This window comes from Thermomyces lanuginosus (assembly GCF_041956635.1).
Source record: "Thermomyces lanuginosus strain ATCC 200065 unplaced genomic scaffold VTN49scaffold_22, whole genome shotgun sequence".
NCBI lineage: Eukaryota > Fungi > Ascomycota > Eurotiomycetes > Eurotiales > Trichocomaceae > Thermomyces > Thermomyces lanuginosus.
In genome coordinates this window covers 791,065-815,387 of record NW_027192356.1, presented here as the reverse complement: position 1 = coordinate 815,387, position 24,323 = coordinate 791,065, and the positions used below count along the sequence as shown (strand labels likewise).

At 50.8% G+C, this 24,323-nt stretch overlaps 10 protein-coding genes and 1 non-coding gene across 11 annotated transcripts; 4 read left to right on the top strand and 7 right to left on the bottom strand.

Annotated features, from left to right (window-relative positions):
- Positions 1–541: 541 nt before the first annotated feature.
- Positions 542–2,078, top strand: VTN49DRAFT_1229 (uncharacterized protein; the record flags this gene model as incomplete). Its single annotated transcript, XM_069408821.1, has 4 exons — positions 542–1,080; positions 1,139–1,489; positions 1,545–1,938; positions 2,004–2,078. The coding sequence occupies 4 exons, from the start codon at positions 542–544 to the stop codon at positions 2,076–2,078; spliced, it is 1,359 nt and encodes a 452-aa protein (XP_069270269.1).
- A 510-nt stretch (positions 2,079–2,588) lies between these two features.
- On the bottom strand, positions 2,589–3,747 carry VTN49DRAFT_1228 (uncharacterized protein; the record flags this gene model as incomplete). Its single annotated transcript, XM_069408820.1, has 3 exons — positions 2,589–2,796; positions 2,855–3,573; positions 3,643–3,747. The coding sequence occupies 3 exons, from the start codon at positions 3,745–3,747 to the stop codon at positions 2,589–2,591; spliced, it is 1,032 nt and encodes a 343-aa protein (XP_069270268.1).
- Positions 3,748–4,013: 266 nt separating this feature from the next.
- VTN49DRAFT_1227 (uncharacterized protein) lies at positions 4,014–6,362 on the top strand (the record flags this gene model as incomplete). The annotated part of the gene is made up of 5 exons (XM_069408819.1): positions 4,014–4,114; positions 4,165–4,508; positions 4,560–4,759; positions 4,812–5,392; positions 5,447–6,362. The coding sequence occupies 5 exons, from the start codon at positions 4,014–4,016 to the stop codon at positions 6,360–6,362; spliced, it is 2,142 nt and encodes a 713-aa protein (XP_069270267.1).
- A 915-nt stretch (positions 6,363–7,277) lies between these two features.
- VTN49DRAFT_1226 (uncharacterized protein) lies at positions 7,278–7,942 on the bottom strand (the record flags this gene model as incomplete). Its single annotated transcript, XM_069408818.1, has 4 exons — positions 7,278–7,652; positions 7,709–7,750; positions 7,806–7,861; positions 7,915–7,942. The coding sequence occupies 4 exons, from the start codon at positions 7,940–7,942 to the stop codon at positions 7,278–7,280; spliced, it is 501 nt and encodes a 166-aa protein (XP_069270266.1).
- Positions 7,943–8,934: 992 nt separating this feature from the next.
- Positions 8,935–10,565, top strand: VTN49DRAFT_1225 (uncharacterized protein; the record flags this gene model as incomplete). Its single annotated transcript, XM_069408817.1, has 2 exons — positions 8,935–9,438; positions 9,498–10,565. 2 exons carry the CDS (start codon positions 8,935–8,937, stop codon positions 10,563–10,565), a joined length of 1,572 nt encoding a protein of 523 aa, XP_069270265.1.
- Positions 10,566–10,896: 331 nt separating this feature from the next.
- Positions 10,897–10,968, top strand: VTN49DRAFT_t28. Its single transcript has one exon. It is a non-coding gene; the product is annotated as a tRNA-Gly (tRNA).
- A 249-nt stretch (positions 10,969–11,217) lies between these two features.
- Positions 11,218–12,743, bottom strand: VTN49DRAFT_1224 (uncharacterized protein; the record flags this gene model as incomplete). Its single annotated transcript, XM_069408816.1, has 10 exons — positions 11,218–11,251; positions 11,323–11,489; positions 11,544–11,793; positions 11,845–11,985; positions 12,041–12,078; positions 12,145–12,167; positions 12,220–12,381; positions 12,444–12,529; positions 12,596–12,627; positions 12,678–12,743. 10 exons carry the CDS (start codon positions 12,741–12,743, stop codon positions 11,218–11,220), a joined length of 999 nt encoding a protein of 332 aa, XP_069270264.1.
- Positions 12,744–13,646: 903 nt separating this feature from the next.
- On the bottom strand, positions 13,647–14,893 carry VTN49DRAFT_1223 (uncharacterized protein; the record flags this gene model as incomplete). The annotated part of the gene is made up of 5 exons (XM_069408815.1): positions 13,647–14,153; positions 14,227–14,523; positions 14,580–14,712; positions 14,769–14,820; positions 14,872–14,893. 5 exons carry the CDS (start codon positions 14,891–14,893, stop codon positions 13,647–13,649), a joined length of 1,011 nt encoding a protein of 336 aa, XP_069270263.1.
- Positions 14,894–17,230: 2,337 nt separating this feature from the next.
- On the bottom strand, positions 17,231–17,803 carry VTN49DRAFT_1222 (uncharacterized protein; the record flags this gene model as incomplete). The annotated part of the gene is made up of 2 exons (XM_069408814.1): positions 17,231–17,682; positions 17,743–17,803. 2 exons carry the CDS (start codon positions 17,801–17,803, stop codon positions 17,231–17,233), a joined length of 513 nt encoding a protein of 170 aa, XP_069270262.1.
- A 593-nt stretch (positions 17,804–18,396) lies between these two features.
- Positions 18,397–20,065, bottom strand: VTN49DRAFT_1221 (uncharacterized protein; the record flags this gene model as incomplete). The annotated part of the gene is made up of 3 exons (XM_069408813.1): positions 18,397–18,961; positions 19,016–19,833; positions 19,895–20,065. 3 exons carry the CDS (start codon positions 20,063–20,065, stop codon positions 18,397–18,399), a joined length of 1,554 nt encoding a protein of 517 aa, XP_069270261.1.
- Positions 20,066–20,406: 341 nt separating this feature from the next.
- On the bottom strand, positions 20,407–21,985 carry VTN49DRAFT_1220 (uncharacterized protein; the record flags this gene model as incomplete). The annotated part of the gene is made up of 3 exons (XM_069408812.1): positions 20,407–21,097; positions 21,145–21,586; positions 21,634–21,985. The coding sequence occupies 3 exons, from the start codon at positions 21,983–21,985 to the stop codon at positions 20,407–20,409; spliced, it is 1,485 nt and encodes a 494-aa protein (XP_069270260.1).
- Between the last annotated feature and the right edge of the window lie 2,338 nt (positions 21,986–24,323).

The following is a 24,323-nucleotide window of genomic DNA, read 5'->3' as shown; positions in this document are numbered from 1 at the left end:
AAAAAAAAAAAAAAAAAAAAAGAAAAAACTTCTCTGACCACTCATCACAGAAAATAAACGCTCGCAGTCTGCATAAATCTCGATATCAGGAGCTTTCCATGTAGGAAAGATGGCTGTCACTACAAGTTCGATCTCTTAGAAACGTCAGTTCCTGGCAAACTTGTGACGCTACTCGATTGTAAAAGTACATCGTCGCTCGCATAGCATCCTTCACGTTCCCCGCTGGTTGGGGATTGTACCAAGTTTCCACAACTCTCGAGCAGTCAGTCAATGTGCGGGATCGTTCACCGGCCAAGCCCCTTTTCTCCACCGTCATCGGAGCGCAAGACCTGATCATTTTTTTCCCTTCACCTTCCAAAGAACGTTGTAGGTCGACGACAGTGTACCCTTGTAACTGTCACCGTCCTTTGCGTTTGGTTCGATTGTCCGGCTCGGCCGATTCCCTGCATTCTGTTTCGCGTGTGAATCTTAAAAAGCAACCACAAACTCCGCGCTTTGCGCATCTCTCTTGATCCACGAAAAGACTATCTGGTCGCCGACCATGTCCTCGCCATCGAGCAGCGCGGGAAAACGGAAGCGGAGCTCGTCACAGCTCGAGACCCAAGGTGCCAGGTCCCGAGCAGCCGCCGTGGATCTTCCGCAGCCATCATCACGCGATGCGTCTGGGGAGGAAGGCGACGAGTCGGCTTCTGCCCTGGAGACTCCGGTAGGGAAGCAGAAGAAGAACGTAGCGCCAATTGGAAAGGAATCGAACAGCACCGTGCCGCCGTCGAAGCGTCCGCGCACGCGCCTGGCGACCAGCGGCGAACGAGACGCGTCGTCCGTCGACAAAGACACTGCCAAGGAGGATCCCGGCGAACCCTCCGAAACCACTGAATCCAGTGCCGATATTGAGTCTCGCGCGAAGCATCGCGAATCCAATGACATCACCCGCGACGAAAAGGAGAATAAGTTGGGGTTCATGTATCCACCGCTGCGAGCTGGTCTCAAGGATCCGGTCGGCTACCACACGAACCCCCCGCCGAAGGGTCGACCCGTTCGCGTATATGCTGATGGCGTGTTCGATCTGTTCCACTTGGGGTATGTCTGATTTGGGGAGTAAATGAGTGAATTCGTCTGACGATTGATTGTTTGACAGGCACATGCGCCAGCTTGAGCAGGCTAAGAAAGCCTTCCCGGAAGTTTACCTGATCGTCGGCGTAACGGGAGATGAGGAAACGCACAAGCGGAAAGGACTTACGGTGCTATCGGGCGCCGAGCGTGCAGAGACTGTCCGTCACTGCCGATGGGTGGACGAAGTTATTCCCAATTGCCCCTGGGTTGTGACGCCCGAGTTTCTCGAAAAGCATCAGATTGACTACGTCGCCCACGACGACATTCCATACAAGGCGGAAGAAGGGGACGACATTTATGCTCCGATCAAGGCCCAGGGCAAGTTCCTGGTCACGCAGCGGACTGAGGGCGTCAGCACGACGGGGATCATCACCAAGTTAGTTGACAGACCCGATAAGAGGCTGACCCGTCCAGCTAACAGAGATCTCCAGGATCGTCCGTGACTACGACAAGTACATCGCACGACAGTTCCAACGGGGCGCTTCCCGGCAGGAGCTCAACGTGTCCTGGCTCAAGAAGAACGAGCTGGAGCTCAAGAGGCACATGGCCGAGCTTCGCGACAGCATCCGAAACAACTGGAGCATGACCGGTCAGGAGCTGACTCGAGAATTCCGACAGTTCTGGAGCAGCAGCCGGTCGAACAGCCCGGCCCGCAGCTTGCGCAATGGGCATTCTGACGCAACCAGTCCTACATCAGGCACGTCCAAGAGTCGTCTCTCTCAAATTGACAGCCCCAATCGGCCCGACAGCCCCGGCCCCTCGAACCGCAACGAAGACTTTGCGACGGGATACACTTTGGGATTGATTGGCGGTGTTCGATCATGGGTTCGTCTCATCCTTTTTTTTTCCTTCCTTTCTTCGGGATCTTACTAACATCCCCCTATCTTCAGATGGCCCGCACCCGCACGCCGCATCAAAGTCGGCCAGCATCGCCATTGGCGAGCGACGAGGACCGTGAACAGTAATTATCGTTAGGGGGCGGCTTCTTTTCGCTCCGATAGTATTCGTCCTCTCATTTGTTGCGCATGTTTTCTCTCGAACTAATATTTCACTTCTTCTGGAGGTTATGTCCCTTCATTCCTGTTCATCGTTTTATTTTTCGGGATACGGTGTATGGCGCTTCTGTTGATGGCTAGAATGTATACAGTGGAAAGGAACGAAAAGAAAGAAAAAAAAAGAGCTTGGAATACATAGCCAAAAATGCCTGCCACTAGTTATCGATAGAGTTAGAAATTGGACAATCATCAGGGTATATCAACTGTTCTGCAAGTGTAGTACTGCATTGCCAAAGTACATTACTGGTCTATTACAGTGTGAGATGCTTCAATGCTTATATTCTGCCAAGGAATCGAAAGAATTCAGTACGAAAATGGGTGACAATTTTTCATGGAATATCAGATTCCCATTCCCTTTGCCGTAAAAACAGTTCGTTCTAGCCATAAGATACAACACCGCGCCGTATGACAGAAACCAAATTATGCTCGAACCTCTTCGCTTCGCTCCTGCGTCCGCTGTTGTTGTCCGCTGCGCCCACCCTTGCCCCGTTGTCCTCGTTGAGCCGACTCCGATTCGCCACCGCCCAGCGTCAGTTGTGCTGTGGCCAGTCTGTTGGAAAGTTCCATCTGAGTTCGGATGGTGTTGGCCAGGTAGGATACAACAAGAACGTCTTGGATGTGGTTGTTGCTGTTTTTGGTTAGCTGGTTCCTTACAATACCAACGCATGGGTGGCATAACAACGTACAAGTCCCGCTCGATTTCGGCCGGGTCAACCTTCGGTGCAAGCGCAAGCGTGTTGAGAAGGAATTGACCGAGCGCCGTCGACGGCTGTGCCTCCTCATCCAACACGGCCTCGACATATCGGGATACCCGGTCGATCATGCCCAGGACCTCCTCAATGGCGCGCTCCAACGTCTCGATATCGGAGAAGATGTCGGTTGTACGGTTCTCCGCGTCGCGTGCATTGGCAATGGCCTCCAGACCGCTGCGCTCCGCCTCACCGTAGCGGATCTCGTGCGGCACAGGAATAAAAGCAGCGCTGTCTGCTGTGCGCTCGGAGGTGACGCCGACTGGCGCCGAGATGTACGCCCGCGTTTCGATGTCCTTGCCCGGCTCCGTTGAGACCGTCAGATGCACCGCCGGGTGCGGCCAAGTCCCATCACCGTGGCCATGCCCGTTGTAGAAATTTTGAATCAAGGCCGAAAACGTGTTCAGTTCCGACGACGTCGCATACCAGCCAACCAACACTTCCCGCGGGTTCGCCTTCAGGTGCAGCGCCAGCATTTGCTTCTGATACTCCATGTCCACCTCGACTTGATCTGTCGTTTCCGTGTGACCAACCGCGAAGCTGTTGCGGATCTCAACCTCCGTTCCATCCTCAGACCGCGTTCCCAGCAGCGTTCCAATCACTCTGTCCTGATCGGCATTTCGGCGCAGCGAATGGTCCAAAATAGAGAAGATTGCCTACCCATCGTCAGTGCGCCCTCACTTCTTTGGTTCCCCCTGGGGCGAAATTAGAGACTGGCTACTTACCTGAGGGTGAATCACAACGTTCAGAGGGGCCGTCGTCGGTGCAGACCCCACTGTCCCAGGCACCGGGGGCCGTGCCAGGTGAAGAAATGGATCGGTCTGAGCCATGCTGGGCAGTGTATATTTAAGCAGAGACAACGTCCGCTTCTTGGGCTGGTCGAAACGGACGATTCGGCCTCCAAATCTCTGTTCCGATGGGGTGTGGCTCTCGATCCCGCCTGTCGCAAATTGTGTGTGCGCCAAAGACGGAAATTTCGCGCTAAGATAAGATAAGCTGATAAGATAAGCCCCGGTCAATTTTGCGTTGGGTGTAAAAAAAAAAAAAAAAAAAAACAAGCACCGCAGAAGAGAAAGACCATCAATTCACGGCAGAAATGGCTCCTAAGCGAGGCGCCTCGAAGAAGACAAAAGGAAAGTCCGGCAGTCGGACAAATTCAAGCAATCACTTTGCGACGTCGCGTGTGGAGGATATAAGGTTTGTTCTACCTGCCAGCAGCTACAAGCACGATGCTGATTTTTCCGCAGAGACGACGAATCCGTTCAGCAAGAAGAACATGATGGTGTCGAAGATGGCATAGAGCCAGAGGAGGAGCCAATGAGTGACCTTGGACCGGGCAGTGACGAGGAGGACCAGGAACAACCCAGCGGCCGCCCTTACAATGAGCTGTTGGAGCTTTTCAATGCTGGTCCCGCTCCCGCTCGCAAGAAACGGAAACTCGGTCACGACACAGGAGAAGCGGAAGTTGAGGCGGTGACTGAGGAAGTACCAGAATCGGGAGACGCGGACGTCCTAGAGCGGCAGGAAGCGTCCGAAGATGAGGATGACGCTGGCTCTGACCACGGCGAGTCCGATTCAGATGAAGAGGATGGTAGGCAACAAGTTCTATATTGCAATTGCTCGTTAACTGACAAGACTTAAGATTCGGATCCATTTGAAACCCATTTTGCGCGCCCCGATGAAGCTCTTCTGTCTCAAAAAGTCGCATTGGTTTCGGATGAAAAATGGCGCCAGATCAAGAAGCCTCTTGCAGATGGAACGAGGATCACATGTAGCATTCCTGAAACCGAGAATGAAGACGGTGCTCTCCCGTCCGCTGTGCGGAATACGGGCAAGCTCAAGGTACACTGCATCTCCGATTGAAGATGAGCCGCTCTGCTAATGCCTAGCGCAGTTGAAAAAGAAGTTGGTTGCTCCTGCGTCCGAGTTGATACCGTCCTTTAATGGCATCATGCAAGAGACTGTCGCCGGCCTTGTTTTTAACTACCGCGATGTTCTTCTGGGCACGCGAACCTTGGAAAATGCGAGCAAACTAAGACATATGCTCTGCCTGCATCTTCTTAATCATGTGCTCAAAACGCGAGACCGAGTTCTCAAGAACAACACACGCCTCTCCAAAGATTCGGGTGAGGATTTAGAATTACGAGATCAAGGATTCACGCGACCCAAAGTCCTTATTATTCTGCCAACTCGCCAGGCATGCGCTCGGTTTGTCGAGGATATTACGAAGCTCTATCAGCCAGAGCAGCAAGAGAATAAGAAGCGGTTCCTTGAAGAATATACTGAAGCCATTGATCCCTCGTGGGAGAATAAGCCAGAAGATTTCAAGGCCCTGTTCGGCGGCAACGACGACGATATGTTCCGGCTGGGACTGAAAATCACGCGAAAAACTGTCAAATACTACGCTCAGTTCTACAACTCGGATATCATTATCGCCAGTCCTCTAGGGTTGCGGACAGTCATGGATAAGGAAGAGTTCGTCTCCCGCTCACCCATCTTCTCCTTTCGCGGCAGCTAACCGTCTCGCAGCAAGAAGAAACGCGATCATGACTTTCTCTCCTCGATCGAGGTTACGATTGTTGATCATGCTGATGCTTTGCTGATGCAGAACTGGGACCATGTGGAGTATATCTTCAGCCACCTCAATTTGCAACCAAAGGAAGCCCATGGATGCGACTTTAGTCGCGTCCGGTCATGGTATCTGGATAACCAGGCACGGTTCCTGCGTCAGACCATCATCACGGCGTCTTTCATCACCCCAGAGATGAACGCGCTGTTCTCGTCACACATGCACAACATTGCCGGCAAGACCAAGGTGATGCCCACCTACGGCGGCGCAATCACAGAAATCAATCTTCCCATGTCCGTGAAGCAGACCTTCTCGCGCTTCGACTCGATGGTCCCTGTGAAGGACCCGGACGCGCGGTTCAAATACTTCACAACCGCAATCGTGCCAATGCTCTCCCGCATCATTGCCGGGAAGGGCCAAGGTAACGCTGCTGGTGTGTTGATCTTCATCCCTTCATACCTCGACTTTGTCCGAGTGCGGAACTTTTTCGCCACATCACCTCAGGCCACCCACATCTCGTTTGGCGCCATCTCCGAATACACAGAGGTCAAGGAAATGACACGTGCGCGCAGTCACTTCCTCACGGGTCGCCACGCTGTGCTACTTTACACCGAGCGAGCCCACCACTTCCGTCGATACCGGATCCGCGGCACCAAGCGCGTCATCATGTACGGACTCCCAGAAAATCCGGTCTTCTTCCGCGAGATTGTTGAGTTCCTCGGGTTGGATCCTGGCCGATTGGCGGAGGCAGCTGAGGGCGGTGTCCGGGCAATGTTCTCTAAATGGGATGCGCTGAAGTTGGAGCGTATTGTTGGAAGCCAGCGAGTGGGAAGTATGCTACGCGATCGAGGCGGTGATACCTTTAATTTCGTCTAGACTAGCTACTTCGATTGTATATAGTTCACTCATGTCCATGAATAGGCGTGCGGTTGGCTAGTATTTGGTGTTGTTGGGTGGCCAATCGAGTGCAGCATCTGCTATTTAACAGCTTCGTCTTAGCCTAAACTCTAGACGTTCGTTGATCAGTGCCTGCCTTTATACCGGTTTTGCTTGAGTGTTCCACTCTACTGGTCCAAAATACTCGTTCTCCGTAGCACGGAGTTAACGATGGCTCTATCCACAGGTTGAATAACTATATGAATTACTAATCTAAAACAACCCATACGGTCGTCCGAGCCGGATTTAATTTAAGATTATGCAACGACTCCCGGAGTTGTTGGGTTAATTAGGTAAGCTTTTGCTTTAATTGCCGATGAAGCTGGCAAAGCTTAGGGTTGTGCAGTTGAAAGGTTGATGATCTGATGTTACCGAGTTTGGCAGTAGGTCGACCTCTCTACCAACCTACCCAGCCATGGATTCAGTTGCTCGGTAATGCTTGCAGTTCAGGGTCCATTAATTTTGTCAGAAGACCTTGGCGGACTATAGAAGTTAGCAGATGCCCTGAAGATATCCTCGACCCAGGGCGATTTGTCATCAGTTGAGTTCGCTACCGGGACAGTATTAAGTTCGAGTCCTACGGCAATTCAAGTTTCGGATGTAGGCATATGCACTCATCGATATTAAACTTGCACGAAATGTGGTTGAAATCACGCCTCCATTTCTGAACTGGTATCAAATCTGCTCTATAGTATACGCCATAGTTATTTGTCTCCCATTTATTTTCTTTAGGAACGGCGATCAATTATGTAGATTTTGTTCTATCCACACATGCAATCCAGCCTTGAACATCATATTCTAACAGAGCACGGCTGCTCCTACACTGCGTTCAAACAGCAGTCAATGTGTAAGAAATCAAGCGTTGATTTTCTGCTGGACCGCCTTGAAGACTTCCTCGAACTGATACTCATTCCATCTCACAATCGGCTTCAAACCTGCAAGCTTCCAAACTCCATCGACCTTTCGGTAATAATGCTCGATAACCGCGTGACAGTGACCCTTCACTTTCACTTCTGTCAGGTCCGGCCCGGTGTAGGCTTGGTGCGCGGCTCGGATCTGGTGGTGCCCTGTCACTTCTGTAGCGGAAACACGCTCGTACCAGCTTTGACCGAGAAAATGCTGCGTCTTCAGCGTCTCGGCGCCCAAGAAATCGGGACTGGAGACCATGGCTACATATTCTTCGGAGTCCATCGCTTCCCATCGCTGGAGGCCGATCTCGGAGTAGTCGATCTATATCTTCGAATTGGGAATAAATTCATGACACGTCTGTTTGCGATGAATCTTACAGTGACAGTTGAAGTGAGGATTCTCCGCAATCGATCCCAGTCCTGAGAGCCTTCAGCTGATAGTTCTATTGTTCGACACAAAGAAAAGAGCCCGTACTTTAGTGTCATAGCTCTCGGCCCATTCAAAAGAGAGCCTGGACACTTCGAGGTAATCTAGTACATACAATTGTCAATTATAATCCTTTGAGATTATCGAATGAGCATACCCTTGAAATCAATGTCCGTTGTAGGCATTTCGACCCCCGGTACTGAGCGTCACTGGTTAAAGAAGTATAAAGTAGCAATGGCTATGGTCGGAGGCAATGGCTTTCCAGCATTGATGAAAAGAAGGCTTATATAAACTTGAGCTGATTTTAATTACTCAGATAAATCGCCAGAAAGCTGTTTGATTCACCATGTTTCCTTTGTCAATGTCCTCTTCCATGATCCCACCACCATAACTCCGTCCGGAGATTGCACAACTGTATCTTCTCCGTACGGAGTTACCGGTAGAGTCACGTCTCATTACTAATACCTTCCTCACCGCTATAATCGATTCTCTTGGCAGACACTACTTGGAGGGATTCTTCGCCCATACAATCTTTGCCAGAGAAATCACCACTGACTGTTGGATTTTAGAGGCTCCGATATGTCGTAAGGTTACCCTAATTGATGCCCCAGGCAACAACAAAGCGCCTCCCATTTGCACGAGTACGCTATGCTTTATGTGGTTAGTAGCCGCATTTGGTTATCGGAAACCCCAATCTAAGCCCAAATTAGCAGTTGAGGGCATGACCAATATGCAGGTAGTGACGCAGTGCGCCGGTGCTATCGGCCTGGCCCTGATTGATCGTCGCTGCAAATGGCTGCACAGAAAATTCTGCAGGAGCTCAACCGCCGCTTCGAGACCGCCTCCTGTGGTTGATCTGTGAATCGGTCTTCTTTTGAGTGGAAGAATTTAATGTCCTGAAGAATTTAATGTCCTGAACTGGAGAACTCTGCCGGAAAGCTCTTGATTGCAAATACTGATTTTGTCATCGTGTTGACCGGCGCTGGGGAACATCTGTCGTCATCGTTGTCATCTCTCGGTTATCTCTCCGACGAGCTCGGTTGTGTCTTGTTATCCGGGGATATTTCAGTAATTGAATCTAAAGCATTTTTTTTTCTGGAGTCTATTCATCGAGAGAGGCTGGCTCATACAGGAGCATAACCTACTATTCTACTTCATATTACTGCATTAGTCCAAAATGACATTGTCTGGTGAATCACCTTTGCCTGATCCCAGGCCAGAGCGTCCAGGAGAACCGGAACGTCCAGACATCAATAACGATGCGTCCAGCGCTTCGCCAACGACAGATTCCGTACGCAATGATCGCTCAACATCCGTCACGAAAAGGCCGGATACCAGTGAGCCATGCCCTCTTCTCGATGCTGAGGCGACAATTGAAACGCGCCCTTTCGCGGACACTACTTCCTCAGACCATACGTTTCATGCGCACAATATGTCACAATCGAGCACGTTTCAGCAGTCCGACCTGCGGTCACCCTCGCCGATACCTCAAGAGTCGGAGCCGCATCTGCCGGTGACGCGGCCGAAACGATCGTTGAGACAGAGGATACGCGTCGCATGGTTGGCAAGTAAGGGAATGATACTGGTCATTTTTTCCCAGTTTTTCGGGGCCACAATGAATGTGATGGCCCAGATTCTGGAGAAGGACGGCGCACATGGCAAAGGGATGCATCCATTTCAGGTAAGGCATCATACTTGGAATTGGCGCTGGCTATTTGGCGTACCACTGACGACCCGGAGATTCTATTTGCGCGCATGTTCATCACGGTGATTGCAAGCTATCTGTACATGTGGTATGCCAAGGTGTCTGAGCCATTTGGTACACCAGAGGTGCGGTGGCTTTTGGTTGCTCGTGCGGTCGGTGGGTTCTTTGGCGTGTTTGGCATGTACTACTCGCTGCTGTACATGCCACTGGCTGAAGCAACAGTGATTACGTTTCTGGCGCCCATCGTGGCATGCTACGCGTGCTCGTTTTTCATGCCAGATGAGAAATTCACCCGCAAGCAGCAACTGGCCGCGGTGGTTTCTTTACTGGGAGTGGTATTGATTGCACGGCCGTTTACTTCCTCGAAGCAAAGCGGACCCGAGCCGGGAATCGAAGAGATACCAGAGAGCACAGGAAACTGCACAACAATATTCGCCGAGATTCCCGAGGAGAGTACTGATTCAGGCTCAGCGTATCGGCGTCTCATCGGCGTTGCCTTTGCTCTTCTCGGTGTCTTTGGAGCTGCTTGTGCATATACCACGATCCGGGCCATCGGGAAGCGAGCTCACGCCCTGGTCAGTGTGACATACTTCTCTGTGTATACGACCCTAGTCTCCGTGGTCGCGATGCTGACCATCCCTTCTGTGTCGTTCCGGCTGCCGGGCAACTGGATGGAATGGGGCTTGTTGCTGGGACTGGGCGCAAGCGGCTTCGCGCTGCAGTATCTTATGACGGCAGGGCTAGCGTATCGGCCTCCGACGGGGCAGCAAGGCAGCGGCACCCGCGCAACGTCTATGGTGTACACCCAGATGTTGTTTGCGTTGCTCTATGACCGGCTTATCATGCACAGCTCGCTGTCGGCGCTCAGCTGGGCGGGCTCTTGCCTGATCTTAGGCAGTGCAATCTATGTGGCCGTTGTGCGGGAGGGTCGCAAAGGAACGCGAGCCGAGGAAGGTCACAGCGATGATGGCCGTACTACGGCGCCGGCACGGAAGGATGTGCTCGACGAGTCGCAGAATCCGGAGGAAGAGCAGGGATTGCTGGCTGAGGAGGAATCCATAGATGTGGAGAGGGGCGACAATGCTGGATCGTCATCGCGATAGATATGAAAGGCTGGCAGGGAGTTCATGAATGTGTCGCGGTTATGATTCACGACCATGTTTAATGATAATGAAAACAGGAGAGCATGTGGTATGATAGAGTTATTTTGGATTTGTTGATAAAAAAATTGAGAACATGATAGACAAACTGAAATGCAGAGAGCTGCTATCTGGTTAAGCTACGAAATGGTTGCGGCCATATGTTGAACAATTCACAATTTCACACAGCACAGCTTGAAGCAGAGGATGAATACCCAGGTTGACTTTCAGAACAGACGCATTTCGCTCCTCCATGGCATCGCAGACCCGCAGTGGTCGAGTGGCAAAAAACACTGCGTCGATGGTGTAACGGTCTGCATGCAAGCCTTCCAAGCTTGAGATCCGGGTTCGACTCCCGGTCGACGCACTCATTTTTTCTCTATTTTTTTTTCGACCCCTTGCTTCTTATGGATTGGCGCGAAATTTTGGAACTAGTCTGAATAAGGTTAACTCAATTACATAGCCCACCCAATCTAGGAGTACAAGCTTGATCGGACCACCATCAAGTCTTACCTACCTAGAGGTAGGTACCTACGGTATCCATCTTATATACCATTTGGAAACCTACAAATATCTGCATGAGTATCTAGGTAGTCCTTTCTAGATTTCACATGGGTCAATTCTCGGGACGCTGGCCATAGACAACATAGCTGCAAGTGTCATCCGTGGTCAGCTCATATCAAAAAGTGGTATTGCTTGAGAGCTACTCGGGAGCACTCACAAGTCGGCTATCATGTGGACGCTGCGTTTCCGGCCGTCTGCCCGGGCCTTATTGGCAAGAGCAATGACTTCTTCTCTGTTCCATGCCTTGTACCGCGTCAAAGCGGCCAGCGCTCCTGCCTCAAAGCCCGCTTCAGCCCCGGCTTGCAGCCAGGTGCCAATTTCTTTCTGTCCGAAAACGTCAGTTACTCTTCGGAGAGGAAAAGAAAGGGAGGAACAGACAAAATGACGATCCTTTGGCCACACTCCGTAGGGTACTTGAAACTTTTTCACCTGGATGTTGACAAAGCCAGCATCCTTGAACCACTCCTCCAATTTAGGCCCCGGGCGAACTTCATAACCCGCCTTCTCGAAAGCCCCGTACACCTCGTCGTAGTACTTTTGGAGACCAGTACCGTTGAGGCTGCCGTCTTCAGAGTATGGGTAGCCGTCCCAGTCCTGAAATTCCACCCAGCCACCGGGCTTTACTGATCTGTATTTCGTTAGAGAGTCGAGAAAGAAAAGGGGAAAGGCTATAACTTACCTATAGCACTGCTTGATCAGCCTTCCAAAATCTCTGATGGAGCAGACTAAATATCGCGCATGGATAAAATCGAATGGGTTCTTCTCGTATGCCCACTCCGACTCAATGTCATCCACCAGGAACTTCACGTTTGGGGGAACCCTGCCAATGCGTGTCAGTCGAGCGTCTTGACTCCGAAACTTTGAGTCGCACTGACAAAGTCGGCTGAGTCGGGCTCAGATCACAACCGATCACCTGGAAAAAGCACAGCCAATCTCAACATACTGTCCATCTGAGATTGTTCCAGATAGTATTCTTTACCTCAGCCTGGGGGTGTAAATCCGCTACAATGAGTGAGCTCCCGTGGCCTGCGACGGGAAAGTCCAGCAAACTTACCAAAGTCGATAGCCCAGATACCGGTCCCTGTTCCCAAATCAATCACCCGTTGAGGGTTCTTTATTGGAGCAAGATACAGTTTTCGATGTAACATCTTGAGACAAAGCTCATGCACCATGTCCAGGCGATCATTCTCCTGTTCATCATTGGGGAGCAGGTACGCTATGGAGTTACGGTCAGTGCAAAGAGTTTAGGCAGTCAGGAAGGAAGAGTCGAGCTCCTACATCCATCCCTGTATCCATGATACCGACGACCATTTTCATGACGATATTCGAGTACCGAGGAGGTCAGTGATGCGCTGTACGACGATCTACATGTCGGAGCGTATGAGTGAACATGCTTCAGATCTGGAGACCCATGGCGTCATATCACATACAATTCATCGCCATAAGAGGAATCATTCTCATACTATGCAAGTCAGTAACGCGCTCTGACGTAACTGAGTGGAGATGTCGTACCGAAGTGTCTACTTCAACGTTGACGGCGGCGTTGTTATTGGCGACAGCGGTTGGTTGTTCCGACATTGGGAAATAATTGGTCAACGTTCAACAAAGCCCTAAAAATGCACGAGTACCAAGTCCCTGTGCAGGACTCTTCCAACCTGTATCCGAGAACTGACCACAACTGTCAACAAGGTGTTTGTAGATCGATTGCCTGTAAACATCCGGGTACCCAGGGTCAATAGGAAGCTATTTATATGTACAGGTGGATAACAACAGGATGATATTATTTTTCCGACACTCCGACGACATTGCCATTGCGAAAACGGAAATAGAGGCTGACTCTTGAAGCAAGTGGTGACATGGGGTGTCTATTTCTAAGGTTGGGGAACTGGGGCGAGTTATGCGAATACTAACGTACAAGTGTTGCACGAGGCTCGAGCAAGACAGGTGTTCAAAGCATTCACCCTGGTCAGTGGTACTTTGGCTTGGCTGATTGGATTGGTCGATGCACTTGCACCGTTCCATGCCAATTGCAAGGGACCCTGATCTTTCCGTGCCAGTCGATTTACGAATCAGCGTTGTCGGGCCGAACCCCCCTGCATTATCGATGGCCAGACCGGGAGCTCTACCTTATGCCCTGAAAGGGCAACGTGAGTGATAGGGTGGAAGGGTCGTAATGATGATCGTACCGATTTCGTTTAATTTTAACTGATCTACGGAGAGAAAACAAAAGACGAGGGCCCTTTGCGGCGCCGGAGACTTGTAGTTCAGGTTGCTCGAGCAGTCATGGGTGTGAGGCCCTGTGATTCTAAATACTAACAACTACTGCAGTACGGAGTTAAGGAGTAGTGCAGAGACGTGAACTGCGTGTTTTACCTGTTTTGCCTGAACGCAAATGAATGACGCACAAAGTTTCTTCAAACAAGAATTGGATTGGTATATCTTCACAATCTATAAATAAATAATTAGTACAGGTCATGCAGCTTATGCGCCAAGCTTGATCAAAGAGTTGACAGTGTCGGCAATGGTTTCCTTGAAACTCCGGTACCCAATGCCCAGGACCTGTCGACCCAAAGTGTTGTTGTATTGATAGACATCGGCCGGCATATCTTCCTCAGCGTTGTCTGGCAATTTCGATGCCAGCTCTGGGTGTGTCTCTCGAATGGTGTCGGCAATCTTTTTGCTCGAGTAATGACCAGCCGTGATGAAGAGCCGCTTTCCACCAGCCTCGGCCACTTCGATCGCCCGCACATGGGCCAAAGCGACGTCTCGTGCGTCGATCCAGAGGAATATAGTGCTGCGCGGCAGGTTTCCATCTTTGTATTTGCCTTGGATGAGGTCCCGGATACGCTCGTTGGATGTGTTGAGAGCGGACAGGCTGCTGAGATGGTGGACAATCGGGCCCAACACTGTGGGCGGGTTGATCACGGTTAAGTCGAAATTGGGCTTTTCTTTCTCAACAAAGTCCCATGCAGCCCTCTCAGCGATTGTCTATACAACAAGTAGCTAGCGTCAGTGGCGTGTGAACGCAACAAGAATGGAGGCAGACTCGGAGAGGACTTACCTTGCTGGCTCGGTATGTTGCGAGTTTGTTCTCGCCAGTGGCTTCATCCCACGTAATGTTACCCCAGACCGACTCGTCGTAGACCTTGACCGAGTTGCCGTCGCGGAGCATGGCGGCAAAGGAAGACGTGATCACGACTCGCTTCACTGTTGGGGCGAACGCTTTGATCGCCTTGAGGATTCCTGTTGTTCCCTTGATGGCTGGATCTAGAACCTCCGTCACGGGATCCGTGAACTTATAATGGAAGGGCGACGCCGTGTGGATGACATAGTCAAATGGGGGGTCCGATTTGATTGCCTACAAATCACGCTGTGAGTTTATATTGCGAAAACCTCCACGATTCTGGATCATACCTCGTCAAAGGCACCGTCTTTTGCGATATCCTCAACCACGACATAAGACAACCTCTCCTTGGGTACGTTCGAGTGGTCCTTCAGGATGTGCTCTCCTTTTTCCTGAGACCGCACAGTGGTCACGACATCGTAGCTGACAGCGACTTCGTCAGCGTCGTGTGCGAGGGCACTCCTGCCGTGCTAACTTACCCTCGCTTCAGTAGGGTTTCCAGAACATGGGCAGCGACGAAACCGCTCCCACCTAGTACTTCAGTTAGTGTGTGTCTAGGTCGTGAGACAAAAGATCGCCCACCAGTCAGCAGAACCTTAACCATGATTGATCAATTGCAGCGCAGAAAGAAACAATATGTGTATAATTCTTGATCTTTTGGCGATTGGTAGGAAATCATTCACTTCACGGTGTTCTTGAGCTCGATTGAGGTCGAGGTGTTCAAGGTTCTCCGTCACCCTTTATACACCTCAGCCGGCAACTGAGGGAAGGCCGGTTAGGTAGGGCAGGAAACCCTGCCCACAGCGTGGATCTGCAGCGTATGGACATGAATTTACCAATTGACCTGGGGATAGCCGTAACTCCGGTTTGTCACCGACACCGGATATGTTGGTGACTGAGTTGACTGGCGATTGCGGATGTCTATGATGACTCTGCTTCATTCCAGAGAAACATCATTGCTGACTTGCTCAATGGATCCATGTTTGTGTACCTCGCACCTTGGTCGCACGCCAATGAATACGACGATAACATCGAGACTAGTTACAAATTTTACGTGCAACTCTCACTAGTTCCTCAATCAATGCTCCGAGCTTCGTCTGCAGGTTGCTTGCCAGGCTTTAGATCTCATTGGATATTGAATCCATTAAGGTTATCAGAGCTACAAGATGTCCATCTCCATTAGACATACTCGACACTATTGGTGGACCAAGAATTCAAACATTGATCCCTGTTTGCATGGCAACCATCACCATGAGTCTTCACTGGAAGCAGATCTATATTGTCGTCGCAGCTCGGATGTACGTTCATACCAGTTCCGTTTCGCATGTGCTTTGAATAATTGAACCATCGCATGAGTTCTCGTTCGATCTACTCTGTACATGAGTTTCGGACATTTTCATTAAATCCAGTCTTAAATCCGCTAATGAATGAATGACAAATTCAGTAGACTTTGAGTGACGTCACAAGATGAGGGCACACCGAGTTCTCTGGAGTTGGTGAGGAAAGCCGGATGCCATCCGCGGCTTGAATCTTATGGCTCCATACCCAAGGTGACGCCCCGCTGGTGGTATGCAAAATAGCAACCATCGAATCAGCAATAGTGCAAATATTTAATGTCCTGTATGTGCATTTCATACGGTGGAATCTCTCTCAAGCCTGAATTAGTGGCCTGAAATGGTGCTGATTAAACGAGTTCCGGCCCAATGACGTATATATTTGCCGTAGGAAGGATGCGGAGTAGGCTACATGTTTTGGAATTCCGCCGAATGGTTCTCGGCATACCCGGGCCAAGTCGGATGGATGCAGCATGGATCGTCTAGCCTTTCTTGAGGCTTTGCGGGTTTTGTCCGATGCGTGCACGAAGAGAAGTTCACGCCCTTTCATCTGGCTAGTCAAGGTGAAACTTTCCGGAAGATAAGGAGTTCTTCTTGTAGAGCATGAAGCTCGTCAGGAGGGAAAAGTCGACGGCAAGCCAGCCTCTCAAGAATGAGTGGTTCGATGGAATACTAGCAAATAAACGAAACTTAAAAACTTCACTTGTCCCCGTTCTCAAAGCTTATACTCACCATTTACACCTGAATCTTGATGGAACTATGAAATTAGAACCTGGAACTTTACATAACTATGATAAGTTTCGAAATTCGGCCAACGAAGCTATTGGTACGAGAAACCGACGAACTGGCAACTAAGAATAGGTAGTAGGACTTCAATAACTACGTACAATTCTATGCGCCATTTCCATCCGCGGGCCGACAATTGAAGTTATTGGGAAGACCCTTTTTGAATCTACGCTGCTAGGAACATCTTATCCTGCAAGATCCGAATTACAACTGACAACAAACATGGCAGTGCGAGCACTCAATCGTTCGGGTTAAGGTAGCAGGTCTGATCGACAAAAAGAGGTAAATGCACAATGTCCAGTCATTTCTGTGCCCAGGACGCCGATGCCCACTATGGGAATGTTTCTGATCCTTTGATATTATCCAACAATTCAAGACAGCGAAGAATTCTTGGACAAACAGGAGTTCCCAATCATGTGGACCATGGAGAGCAAGGATATCAGAAGAGAACAACCACAAATTGGAGAACATGTGGCATTTCGACGGAAGAACCCGGTTCATATCAATTTACCACTGGGGATTACTGGGGATAGGCGCCAGCCCAAATTACAGAACACGCGCGAAGCGTACTAGCTCAATGATTCATCTTTGGTATGCTGCTCGGAACGAGCTGAGATAGCCATGGGATGTAATTGTGGAATGGCGTGAATGTAAGTTGCAGCTGCTGTATTTCGTTGCTGTACAAGCATTCTGTTCATATCAGATTTTACCCATACCGTAGCCAGATTGAATGGATAACCGATGAAGAAACCATGAACCCTAAACGCCGTCCCATGCAAAGTAATACAGTGTCCATTATCCTGATCCCTTGATCAAGCGGATCAAGTTGCTCCTGTCTTGCGCTTCTTCGTCGCCGTATCCTCCGTCGCGTCCGACCCTCGTCTTGCTGCCCGTTTCCCTTTGCCCTTTCCGGTCTTCTTACTACCCTCTTCCGGCTGTTCTCCTTCCTGGCCTGCAACCGTGTCCTTGAGCGACGTGAGTTTGTCATCGTTTTGATCAAACACCTTGCGCGCCTCTTTTAGCTCGCGCTCCATGCGCAGCAGCTCTTGCACACGGCCCAGTTTGTTCGGATCCCGGCGCAGCGCGAAACGAAAGTCATCTACCTTGATCTTTTGCCGTCGCGCGTAGCTTGCGTAGGCTGCTGCAGTGTGGCACATTTCAAGGATGAAGTCCGTCACAATCTCGTCCAACACGCGCACAGTCTCTGGGAGCGGTTCCGCGGGGAAGGACGGGTGGGGGTTGGGATCACCGTAGGCCATGAGAAGAAGCCGCACTGCAAAGAAATTCTTTTAGTCACGAGATGAAGAAAGGACGTGAGAAAGGTAGAACGTACTGTCGGCGGCAAAGTTCATCTGGCCCTTGTGCCTTGCGGCACGCGCCCGTGGCTCCGTCATGGTCGATACGCTGTGCTCGAGACAAGAGTCCCTTCGTCAAGGAACACGACGTTTACTTTGGATTGAATCCCTCGTAATCAGTTCCGAGTTCGGGCCTGGTCAACGAATGTCACACCTAGGCTAGCCTGGTCATCGATGATTCCGGCTTGCATTCGAGCTGCTCTAGGCTTTCATCCTGCTTTGCTCCAGTACTGAATGACATGCCACATCCAGTGCCGCCCACTGAGAGATCAGAAGATGTGCAGGTCGAGTGGACGGTGAGGTTTATCGACCTGGTAGCATTCGTTGTCGTTGTAGGACCCCAGAAGCTTGGTCACTCCCACGAGTTGGCCTAACCGTATTTGGCTAGCTAATTTCAAGGTGTGTCTTGGCATTAAGTTTCTTAAGCCAGTTGGACAACTGCTGGTTAATCTCACTGCCCAAGTATTGCCATGAAAAATGGACGAATGCAGCCTGCTCAAATTCACAGAGAGAACATCTTGTTCAACACATATTTTACTTCTAAGTAATCATGCTATAGGCACACCTCTATATGTCTAACTAACCCTCATCTGGCAAGTATCTGAGGTCTAATAAGGTGCGAACTAAACAACTCAACCCTGCACACGACTCGCCCCCGCAGCAAGTGCCTCCCTCTCATCAAATGTCAACTCACTCTTCGCCTCTTTGATCCGAACAAACAGTGCCACGGTGACGAGCCCCAAAGCCGCCAGTCCCACCTCATACCAGAAGACTGCCTTGTAACTTTGTCTTGAACCAAGATGGCTCGTCTCAGTGTGTACCACGTCCGCAAAGCCCAGCATCACTGCAATCCCCATGTGGAGCGTGCAGTTGATCAGCGCGCCAGCCATGCCCTGTTTAGCCCTGGGCATGTTCGTCGTGATGAAGATGTTAGTCAGATTGAACGAGATATCGATGCCGATTGTCCCGCAAATCATAGCAGGGAACACAAAGGCCCAGTAGTTGCCGCCGAGAGGGACGACGGCGAAGAAGAGGCCCGATCCGACGTATCCGAGGCAGGAGATTAAGAGTAGGATTGTCCCCGAGACGCGATGGAAAATGAGCCCCCCCACGCAGGAAAGTATGAGGCCACCAGCTGCCATGGGCACGGTCCAGGCGACCATTTGGATAGGCGTGGCTCCCATGAAGTCGGACATGCTGGGTTTAGTTAGTAGGAGAAAGAATAATAATGGTAAGTGGGGAAAGACGTACTATAAGACCGCGTAGAGCAGGAATACGCCTAAGCTGCCGTACAGGAAGAGAAGGGCGATGACGAGAGGCTTCATGTACTTGACGGCAAAGATGTCCCCCGGCAGCAGCGGGTTGTGCACTACCCACCCTTCCACATATGCCAATGCTCCCAGAAGCAACACCCCGAGCACAAAGCAGACGAGGATATAGGGCGTGCGCCATCCTTGTGGGGCATACGAACTGTCGGCAATCGCAAACACAAACAAAACGGCGCCAGACACGGACAGTATACAGCCGGCCCAGTCCATGGTTACCTCATTACCCCGTGTCTCTTTAAAATCCCGCGGGATATAGAATATTGACGATAACGTCGTGATGGCGGAAAGGATAGCACCGATGAAAAAGTACCACCGCCAGGAGAGGTACTGGCTGCAGAGGCCTGAGAAGAAGATCCCGATGAAGAAGCCGAGCGCCGCACAGGCGCCGTAAATACTAAAGACAAAGTTCTTTCGCGGGCCGGGTCGATAGGTTTTACCCAGAATCATGACGCCCGACGGGAGAAACGCTGCAAGACCGAGGCCTTGGAGGGCCCGGAAGATGACGAGAACCAGCCAAGACTGGGAGACACCGCAAAGAATCGACGAGATGGTCAGCCATCCGGCTCCGGCAATGTAGACCGCATAGCCGCCAAACATGTCCGTGAGACGGCCGAAGGTCAGCAGAGTCGACGTCACCGCTAGCGAGAGCGAAGTGGACGGCCAAATCGCGGACGCCAGCGGAAAGTCCAGCTTCTCGATCAACGCTGGAAGAAGGACACTGGATCCCGAGATAAAATACTCCTGGAGAGGTTCGTATATTAGCTATGACTCTGGTCATTCCCAGGAGATTACTAGGACCTACCGCCAGAATCTGCGACATGATGATTGAGAAGCAGAAAGCGACCTCCGGCCATGCACCAGAGAAGGACGGCGGTCGCTCACGACCGAGCCGCTCGAGTGTCAGTTCATCCAGAACCCCATCAGTTTCCCTTGATGGCGAGCTCTCCTCCTCCGTTTTCTGGCGGAAGTCCATTGCTTGGCGACAATCGGTGTAAGTGGGCAGCTGCCACAGTCCATACTCTTGGTGAGTTCAGGAAACCGTGTTGTGCAGGCGTTATATAATGTGATGTGGGCAGTTTTTCGATTAGCAATACAAAGAGCTATACTCCTCGAAACTTCTTTATACAGCAGTTGAACGGAGGAGTCCAGTTGGGTGCTCGGGCTTGGCTCTAACTCAGCCGCTGAGGAGCTCCCTAACACGGCCAGATGGCGTTCGGGAAAAAACTGTCAGAGCTGTTCTCATATTGATTCTAGAATACGTCAGGCGGTGCCCGTAAACTCCTTTAGGAAGTTCATTGGAGTGGGGCGGCCCAGTTAGATAAGCAGCCAGTCATAGCTCGACCGGCCAATATCAAATATCCAGTCACTCGGTCCGATGTGATCATGGTCGGTCCGTCGCCAATAGTTTTGGAGTATACGGGCGGCGTTTGGGACATTGCGGCACTTGGTGTGTTGCCAGAATCGGTTCAGGACTTGGAGGACAAGATCCCGCTGCTGTTGGCCGCGGCACTCAAGACCAGCCACGGTGATTGGCCAAAGGATGCACTTGAACAGGTCTCTATGCTGCAGCAGTTCGGTGATGATGTTTATGAGTTCGGAGACGGTGTGATCTTGACCCGTTTGGGTATGTTCCACAGCATCAAGGATCCGTCGGCCGTAAAGGATACAGCCAAGTTGGTAGGCTCGGGCCAACTTCGTCAGGCCGTTGGTGTCGTGGACTGTCGATTCTTGTGGTAAGGCGGACGCCCACGCGCGGCAGTCAAAGTCTTCGACGGCTTCCAGAACCGATGCGAGGGCCTCCGGCCGAGGCTGCTGCTCCGATATAAATGGATTGGCAATTATATCTCGCTGCAGTGAGAAGAACTGCAGGGCGGTCAGGATGAACTCGGGACAGCCCAGAAAGGACTCTTCGACGACGTCTTCCAGCAGATTAGACGACTCGTCGATGAGTGGTGACTTGGACAGCAGGTCCGGCCGAACAAAGGTGGCGCCGAGGGATTCGATACTAATCGTGGTCAGACCGTCGAGCCCTCGGGGTGAAGGGTGACATACAGATGAATCTGTTTGATGATAAACTTGCGCACCCGCTCGACGGTGCAGCCAGAGTCATGGCTGGAGCTTAGCGCCATCAGAGTTTTTGCGCCTTCCAGGTGGTAGTTCCATCGGTCGCATCCAGACTCGAGGAGATCAAGGAAAACGAGCAAGAAGACAGTCGCGACGGTGGCATCTTGGTACGAATGCGTGGTTTGAATGGAACGTAGCAAACCCTGGATGGCATGGTATTTGAAGCGGAGCGCGTCCCAATCCGCTGTCGATGCCGGTGAACCCCCCATGCCATTGACGAGAGACTGCTCGTCGTTCGCACTGTGTCGAGCAGCCAGCGCGAGCATAGCATCCAACAGAGCCTGATCCCTCAAGGCGAGGGGAATTAGGCATCGCAAAGGATTTTTCTCACTGTCGTAGACAATGAATAACCAACAGATGCGGTGATTGTCTACCACAGTCAGGACGCGCTTCTGAAGGGAAGGGCGAGCTACTTGCAATAATCCAAGTAATACCGAGCCGATGGATCTAATCTTGCCAGCGACTCATCTGTAATTGATGCTGGGATGCTTGCCGGCTGCCCTGTAGACTCTGCCAGTGTTGTGAAATCTTTTCTCCCATCGATTGGCGAATCTAGCGTCATGTCGATTGCACCTACGGGAGTGGATGACACTCGATTATCCTGGAGCGATCGCCCTCGCATGCCTCCGCGGATGGCTACGCCTTGCACCCACCTGACCGGCCGCTTCTCGAAACATTTCAGCCCAGCATTTTCGCATTTCCGGCACGGGATCTGGGACCGATCGCACTGGATACGGCGTCGGCGACAGGTATAGCAGGCCTCCTGCATGGGGAAAGAGTGCGTTACAACGTTCCGGAGTTGACGAGAGGGTGCTGGTAATGGCAGGATCCACCTGCACAGCAGCTTATACGTGATGGCCCCGAGGGCGCTTGTATGAACTAATTCCACAGAAAACGATTTATTTTCACGGACCAATCATATCAACTTTCAGGTAAGGAGGACGGGAAAGCCTTTCCTAGGAACTTCGCTTGTCAATTTCAGACTCGTGGAGTCCTACAGGCCGATTCGAAGCCATCACACGTGCCATACGTTGGAAAACAGGGGATGAACCCGCCGCGCCTTGATTCCCATGGCGTCGAAAGACTAACTCGAAATCCGGGTCTGATTCATGGATCCGTCCAGATGAATTCCTCAGAGAACCGCATTTTGTGTCGAAAATCCTGTCATCATACCGAAATTTCCAGTCAGGACATTGTTCGGGCAGGAATCGTTTTTGCTTGCTCCTTGACAAAGATAGAATGCGGAATGCCCGCGATCACCGATCGAAACGACGAGTTCGCTCGGTCAGAAACTGTAATAAGATGCATCGCAAGGGAAATCTGTCAAGTTTCTGACCATTTTATGTTAGATACGGTTTGGACCTCGAGCTGATGTCAATCTTTTGCGGTCCAGATGACACCAATCGAGATGCCAGTTTACGATTGCACGCATAGATGCTCGTACGCGGTACGAGAAGAATGACCTTGAACATTAGGCACACCAAAAGGAGCCACTTGGTGGCTGAATATGAATTGAACACATTGTGCCTTCTAGTAGCCATTGCCACTCCCAAGCTTGTTTTGGGCTTCTGGCGAAGTTAGCAAAGAGACACCGAGCTAGCGGAAAGGAATGGCAAACGTGAAGCATCACAGTTGACTTCCATATCTGCTCTGCACTTTGTCCCTGCCCTACTTGCTCTGCGGACTGCGGGCTGTTTCGTGCTTCCAGTGGCTTTAAACGATTAGTAGATACGTGAACGACAATTAGTTGACGGTTTGTAGTCAATTATTGCCGAGACTTGATGCCAAAAAGACCTGCAGCCAATGTCATTGTTGCCATCGTGATCATGTCCTGTGATGCTAGGAGAAATGAAAGACTTTGCAGAAAAATCGTTTTCACCAGGAGATTCGAGATCATGAATTTGGAGCTGGAGTACTCCGTACGGCAGCCCACTGGAACTTAAAACGGTGGCCGAATGTAAATTCCGCCGCGCTGCTGAATTGAGTAAGATGGCATCTCGGCATGTGGACCGTTTTCCCGGCTTCCCGCCATCCGGGGCCAAGATTGCCGACGGCCCCGCAACGATCTTCGATTCGAAAGTTACGAGGGAATTTTATCCGCCAAACTTTTTTTTCTTCCTTTCCAGCCCGCAAAACTAGAAGAATTTACAACGGAATTCACGGAGATACGCTCGGAGCACGGAGCTACCATGCAATATGATCCTTTCCGTAGGCAATATTGAATCATTGTTCAATGCAGAATGCATTGAGTGCGGGAACTATAGTCAGGTACCCCTCACTTGATTCGCATACTATTTCCGCAACCATAAGGAGATAGGGGATAAGGCTACATTGCCAAAAGCTCGACATCAGCTCAATGAGACACGGGAAAAATCATGTGCTTCTCGTCAGGCTTGCTTAGCAATCAAGCATACATGATGATAAAGAATGATGAGAACGTCCATCTTGTCGAGCCACGAGAGAGATCATGAACGTTCCTCCCGTACGGATCAGGAAATCCTCGCAGATTCCAACTGTAGACTAAAAAAAACGCTCTTCTTTCCTTTACCACCAGCTCTATCCCTAAAAATCAGTAGTGTCTTATCCAGTATTTACTCCTGAGTAGTTGGAAGTCAGTACAATTGTGTTGTATTTTTTTTTTTNTTTTTTTTTTTTTTTGCCGAGCACCATGACCGACTACAAGTTTGAGGGATGGCTGGGCCTGGATGCTGACTCCGCCAATGGAAAGTTGGTTTGGGGAGAATTCGAACCTAAGCCATGGGAAGAGACGGACGTCGACATCAAAGTCAGCCACTGCGGGATCTGCGGTTCTGACTTGCATACCCTAAGAAGCGGCTGGGTAGGAACAATCACCTGGTTTAGGGTTAGGGTTGTGAATCTTTGGCTGACGATCGACTTGTTGAGTATAGGGTCCGACTATGTACCCCGTCTGCGTTGGTCATGAAATCGTTGGAAGAGTCGTGCGAGTAGGTTCCCAAGTCAAGGATCTTAAAGTCGGTGACCTGGTCGGCGTGGGAGCCCAAAATGATTCCTGTCTAAGCCGCAGGGGCTACTGTGAGGATTGCGAGGCCGGCTATGAGAACTACTGCCGGCATTTGGTCACGACA